The sequence below is a fragment of the Micromesistius poutassou genome, assembly GCF_964030765.1.
Source record: "Micromesistius poutassou genome assembly, chromosome: 22".
In the NCBI taxonomy this organism is placed as follows: Eukaryota; Metazoa; Chordata; class Actinopteri; order Gadiformes; family Gadidae; genus Micromesistius; species Micromesistius poutassou.
In genome coordinates, this window is record NC_140292.1 from 7,682,484 (window position 1) to 7,689,070 (window position 6,587).

At 45.7% G+C, this 6,587-nt stretch overlaps 1 protein-coding gene across 2 annotated transcripts; it reads left to right on the forward strand.

The window, feature by feature from the left end:
* Positions 1–568: 568 nt before the first annotated feature.
* Positions 569–2,926, forward strand: ccnb1 (cyclin B1). Of its 2 annotated transcripts, none has more exons than XM_084486142.1 (9): positions 569–651; positions 832–957; positions 1,044–1,136; positions 1,231–1,413; positions 1,550–1,708; positions 1,882–2,118; positions 2,207–2,347; positions 2,497–2,607; positions 2,691–2,926. In XM_084486142.1, the coding sequence occupies exons 1-9, from the start codon at positions 631–633 to the stop codon at positions 2,784–2,786; spliced, it is 1,167 nt and encodes a 388-aa protein (XP_084342268.1). In that variant the 5' UTR covers positions 569–630; the 3' UTR covers positions 2,787–2,926. The 2 variants fall into 2 exon arrangements, with proteins under 2 accessions (XP_084342268.1, XP_084342269.1); XM_084486143.1 differs by having other exon boundaries at positions 1,047–1,136.
* The last annotated feature ends 3,661 nt before the right edge of the window (positions 2,927–6,587 follow it).

Sequence of the window (6,587 nt, forward strand, 5' to 3'; positions counted from 1 at the left end):
AATGTATACAATATTTCGGTGTCGTTGTTAGGGTTAGGGTTAGGATGACAAAATTATTAAAGGCCAATATTTCATTTTCACATTCCACAACGCTTGTGATTTCATCACTAACATATAATTTGCTCTGATCACAAAACATAGCATGCATACGTTTTATTTGAATAGGACAATCAAATATATATTAAGGTTATTATAGAGGTTTTTATTATGTTGCCATTAATCTAACCCTGAATTTCCTTGATGTTCGTACTCGGCTTCCCCTTGTTATCACATCATTCACGATTTAATTTGTGTTCCACAATTATTTTTTTTTGCTCAAAAAGCAAATATATTGTGAGCGAATTCTGTCAATACTTTTAGACATTTACTTTCTCTGTAATGTTTAAAGATTACAAAGGGAAGTGACGTGTACATATCGGAATTGTATTTCCCATGCAATCGCCGTAGGAACGCCTTCAATGCATGTGGGCTCCCTCTGTCCAATCAGGTATCAGAAGCTTTTGATTCTGAGCGAATCAGATTTGAGCGAGCTAGCATTTAAACTGAGGCGATACAAGCATTGCTATTGTCCAGCAGCAGTGCCGAGTTCTCCTTTCTCACGAACCAAGCGATCCACCCAGTGTTTTAACTATGGCTTTCCGCGTGACTAGGGTAAGATTTTATTTTTAATCCATTTCCTATCTTTTTTGATGTAGTTCTCCATATTATTGACCTTTTTCAAGTATATGTTGTAAAATGTTTAGATTATGACTCAATCATCATCTTGTTTTTGTTTCGCTCTTTCTGCCTCCATCTCCCTCGTGTTTCCTTGACTCTGAATGTGTTTTGCAGAATCGTGTTGCTTCTGAGAATGCCGTTGTTGGCAAGGCCGTCCAAACGACCAAACCTACACTGCGGCCCAGGGCAGCGTTGGGGGAAATCGGCAATGTTGCGGTTTCCGTGCAGGGACCTCAAAGGGTAAATGGAATGCCGCGTTTGTAATGCATTCAAATTCAAATCGACAAAGACACGGTAATATTGTTAATATTGTAATTCATTTGCAGCAGCTTAAAAAGGCTGAGACAAATATCCCCAAGCCCAAAACAAAGAAGGCCCCTGTGCTCCCTGTTGAAGAGCCTGCCAAAGAGGAGCCTAAGGTGAGGGGGGGGGGGCGGGCACACATTGTTATCGAACCTACACACTCTTGTTCTCACTCTTATGTGTACCAAGCTAATGTATTTCATTTGCTAGGAAATGCCTGAGCCCCCATCTCCTTCTCCAATGGATATCTCGGGCTGTGCGCCAGCAGAACTCTGCGAAGCCTTCTCTGACGTCCTGCTTGACATCAAAGATGTGGATGCTGACGACTACAATAACCCCATGCTCTGTAGTGAATATGTCAAAGAAATCTACAAGTACCTTAGACAGCTCGAGGTACGGTTTGTCTACTTGAATATTATGGTGGGGTTTGCTCTGAAGGTAGAGAGGGCTGCTAAATGCCTGTATGTAAATGTTTGGGCTGGCTGCATCTTAGCCATTCCACATGTTAATGTCCTTAACCCCTCCCCAGTTGGAGCAGGCTGTAAAGCCGAAATATCTGCTGGGGCAGGAAGTGACCGGAAACATGCGTGCCGTCCTCGTTGATTGGCTCGTACAGGTGTCCGTCAAGTTCCGTCTCCTCCAGGAAACTCTCTTCATGACTGTGGGCATTATTGACCGCTTTCTTCAGGTAAATTCATGTGTATCTTTTTGGGGCCTGGCAGCAGTGTTTGTAGTGTTTAACTGAGCACACGGTGGCAGTACAGGCAAAGCATCCATTTTGTCTGTGCAAACCCACCATCTTGTTTTGAACTGTATGGGGTGTCCTCACTGTAACAGTCCTTCTCCCCCCCCCCCAAACAGGACCACCCAGTTCCCAAGAAGCGGCTCCAGCTGGTCGGCGTCACGGCCATGTTCATCGCCGCCAAATACGAGGAGATGTACCCGCCCGAGATCTACGACTTCGCCTACGTCACGGACCACACCTACACCACCGCCAACATCCGGGAGATGGAGATGACGGTGCTCAGGGTGCTGGACTTTGGCCTGGGGAGACCCCTGCCCATCCAGTTCCTCCGTCGAGGCTCAAAGATCGCAGAGGTGGGTTTGTGGTGCCTCCCACATGTTCGGCCACCCACAGTGCGTACGCCGACGCCATTTGGTAAGCTGCCATGGTTACTGTCCACAGGTGGCCGCTGAGCAACACGCCCTGGCCAAGTACTTCCTGGAGCTGTGCATGGTGGACTACGACATGGTCCACATCCCGCCCTCCAAGGTCGCCAGCGCTGCCCTGTCACTCTCGCTCAGCGTCTTCAAATGCGGAGACTGGGTAAGGCTCTACTGGCACACGGCACTATATTCTTTAGTGGTAGTATAATGCCTGACGACGTAATGTGTATGGGGCTATCTGTCTCCATAAGGTTCAACACTAGTTCCAGTCAGGGCTTTTGTAAACTTGACTTGTGTGATCTTCCTCAGGATACGACACTGGCACACTACATGAACTTCACTGCGGAGGAACTCCTTCCTGTGATCCAGCTCATTGCCAAGAATGTTGTCAAAGTGAACGATGGTCAGACAAAGAATGTGGTAAGCAGGACCCCAACCCGGTGTATTACTGAATTTACCCGACACTTTTGGCAGTATAATGATTCCATTCCTTTGATTTTTAGGCTGTCAAGAACAAGTATGCGTCGGCCAAGATGATGAAGATTTCGACCATTGCACAGCTGAAATCATCGCTTATCACAAACTTGGCAACCAAATGATTTTTTTTGTAGTTGTACAGATAACTTAAGGTTTTTTTGTTTTTAACTGAAGCAGATTCTTTTGAATCATTTTATATATGACGGGCTAAACTTTTGTTTTTAAAAAAGTTTATAGTCTTGTGTGAATTTTAACTTTTTATTCAAAATAAAAATTTCTACGAGACGATCTTCGCTGTGCAATTTCATATGGTCACCAGAGGGCGCTCAAGGCTTATTTATAGGCCTACGCCTTTTTAAAAGGCGTTCTTTGAATTATCACGTCCATTATCTGACAAGTTGACAGTTAAAGCCACGAACCGTTTCAAATTTATTTGGGGAGATTTTGTAGGCCTACATAATTTCAATCATGCATCTAAACTTTACATAACCCTAACCCTGCCTAAAGCCTGTTTGTAGCCCGCCTAGTTTAAATCACGGTCATGGACCATGTGAAAATAAATTGCAGCTGATAACTACAAAGATCATCAACTGCAGCCAGGCTGTGGACGATCGCGTGGGGGAGCCACACTGCATCAAAGCTCTCCTAGGGGCGCTTCCGTTTAGTGAACTAATGGCCATCTGCCAGCAGCTTCCACTGTAGGGATCCCATGCAGCTTCACTGGCATCTGCGTTTCAATGTATTCTCACTCGTTCCAGTCACAATACACCTTACCGGCCATGGGGACCACGGGCCTCTTATGCCTCTACTTTTAATCTGAGCTGTGAACGGCACGGTTCCCATCATTGGAGTTTAATATAATCGTTGGATCCCTCATGTGGTTTAGTATCGAGCACTTCTAATGAGACCCGTGCCAATGTGCTTCCAACAGTCAAGGCCGACTGATAGGATTAAAGAAGTTCTGAATTGGGTATAACTTCACTTTCGCCACCGTGCTGCATTCAGAAGTGAAGTAGGCTACAACAGGTTTGTATACATTGTGATCTTTGCAGATAAAGATGGGGATATGCTTCATCTTTCCATGGAGACGAGTGATAATTGTGTTGTGTGTCTGTAAAGGGAGGCTTTTAAACCCATGGCTCATGTGGGAATTCATGCTTGAGGGCTGAGGTCATGCCTGGGCGGCCGTATCGGTTTACAAGACGGATCCCCACTCCTGTGTGAAGCCCCAAACAAGTCCAGCTGCTCTCCAATATGGTGCGTTCTCCATTTCTAGTTTATTAGTGATTTTAGGTTTTGTTGGATAGATATTAGTATATCAGTGAAGTCAAAAAATAGAGTTCACGCTCCAAAAACCAGGTAGGCCAATAAGCTCACTTGTTGATGCGCACAAAAAAGTTGTCTGGCCCAAAATAACGCGTTTCCCCTCCCGGACGTTACAAGGTCCATAAAGTCAGCATGTGGAGGTAAACACCCACAGCGTGTGTATGACTTTGGGTCACTTCAGTCGTAGGCCTACTCCGCTCACGGCAGCCATCACCTTTTTTCGCATCATTTGAATGGACGAATTAGGCCTACTGCAGATTAAAACCAATCCATCCATGGCTCCATTGAATGTCCAGGGTGTGCCTTTCTCTCCAGCTCTAAATCAACGCGGTCTGTGTGTGAAGTACCAGAGTGGAAGATCTCCACGCCTCCAATCCCTACGCAGGCGACCATATGACTGCGGTTCATGTTTTCATTTATTATATATAGGCCTTGTGTATTTAAAAACAATTATGAACGTAAGTGATTGCTAGCTGTGCGTGTGCAACTTTGTTATAGTGGCTTTATATATATATATTGCTCAGTAGCCTACTATTGGTCAATCCTGTGACTTTTCAGTTTAGTTTCCAGTAGGCCTACCCATGTCAAAAAGCGAATAAGATGACAATCGAATAAAAATCCTAAGACAAACACTTTTACACCTCCTCCGCTATCGTTGATCATAAGGAACGGCCTCTGTGTGTTTGTAACCCGATCTCAATGGTGCAGAGTCAGCCTGTTCGCTGGCAGACTCTGCAACTGTGCTTCCCGAGGATCATCCTCCCCGGGCCCCAAACTGGGGAGAAGGGCCAGAGATGGGTCTGGTGCTGCTGCTGCTGCTGACACATTGTAAATCTACCTCTGGGGGTCACTGTCTCCCCCACCCCCCGCCCGCGTTGTTCTCAGCTCTGCCGCGTCATTGGTCGGCGATGCGACTCCATGACCTGTCACTCAAGGCGATGATCAATCCCTCACTCCGGGGTGCGCGTGCAGGATGTTTTGGAGGGCGACGTGTCAGCAAACGATTATGCGCGCTCCGGGGTTGCTCGTTTCCATGCCAAGTTCAATATATCATTACGGAGGTGAAGTTCAGCATCGGTTTGAGTGGATTCTGCTTTGCTCTTTTATGGATCCCGAGATAGTGCTTTTGGTGGGAATAGTTTATTGTTATTTATTAGCTTTTTTCCTGAACGATGGCGAACCTTCCTTTGAAAATCTATATTGTCAAGAGGATGGTCAATGTTTACAAGACCATGAAGGCTTACATACTTATACTAATAAATATACCTAAAACAATTAACACGTTTTCCCCATCACATCACACACACACACACACACACACACACACACACGCACACGCGCACACGCACGCACGCACACACGAACACACACATGCACGATCGCACGCGCACACGTACACACACGTGCTCACACGCACAGGGTCATCATCAGGGGAGCGGGTGAACAGAAGCAGGGTTATTGATTATATGAGTCAATATGACTAGTTTCCTGCTAGACTATTATCCAGATGCACTTAGGGAGTACGTCCCTGCTCTCTCTCTCGCTGGCCAGGTTATAAAGTGCACCAGTCCACCTAAATTATTCAGAAGTCTCCCTCCTCCCCCTCCTCCTCCCAAACCCCTTCCCCCTCATCTTCCTCCTCCTCTTCCTCCTTCTCCCCCTTCTCCTCCTCCTCCCTACCCCCTTCCCTCTCCTCCTCCTCCTCCATTAGAGTGACCAGCCAGACAGGGGACACTTTGGACAGAGAGTCTCAGGACTCTGTGTCAGCTGTAGAGGCAGACACACATCCGCTGTGTGTGCATGTGTGTGTGTGTGTGTGTGTGTGTCTGCAGGTCAATGCAGCAGCAGTTGACTGAATGAATGGGTCAGTGTGATTGGTTGTGAATGGAGCCGTATGTAACCAATCATATTCTTCATATTCTCTACCATTGAGAGATCTGGGTTAGAAACCACAGTGAATGAGTCTTCAGACCAAAGAGATGTGTATAATAAGAACACAAGTAATATATATATATTTATGTATACATAATAAAGATTGTCTACAGTAGTAGTATATTGTATGTGTGTGTATTCCCTCGCCTGAGATTGTTCTGTACTGTTGCATCATCAACATAAAATATATAATAGTAATAAAATTAGATCAGTGAACAAAGTGCACACGCTTAGCCATTTCTTTTCCTTTCTTTTTATGACATCTTCATTATGTTGGCAGAATAAACTGAATATATCAGCTTTTTTTTTTGTTGCTTTTTTAAGCTCCATTATTTATTCAACTGTAAGCCTACACCTCACCACTCGGCCTGTCAGGCTAATAACCCACAGCGTTGTGAGTGACAAATTGCTAGTCAAGCTAAACCTGTTACGGCCATTAGGCCTTGTTTTAAATGGCCGTTATGAGGAGGTCCGGGTGGATATGGGCGTCGGGTGTCATGCAGCCATCTGACCACACTATTAGCCTGATCATATTAGGTAACGCCAGATTGAGATGAGCCCCCCCTCCCTCTATAATGTAGGCCTACCACGTATCAGGTTGCGGTCAGTGAGAGCCACGTCTGTCTGTCCCTGGTCTATGCACTGTAGTCCTACTCCTACGATGA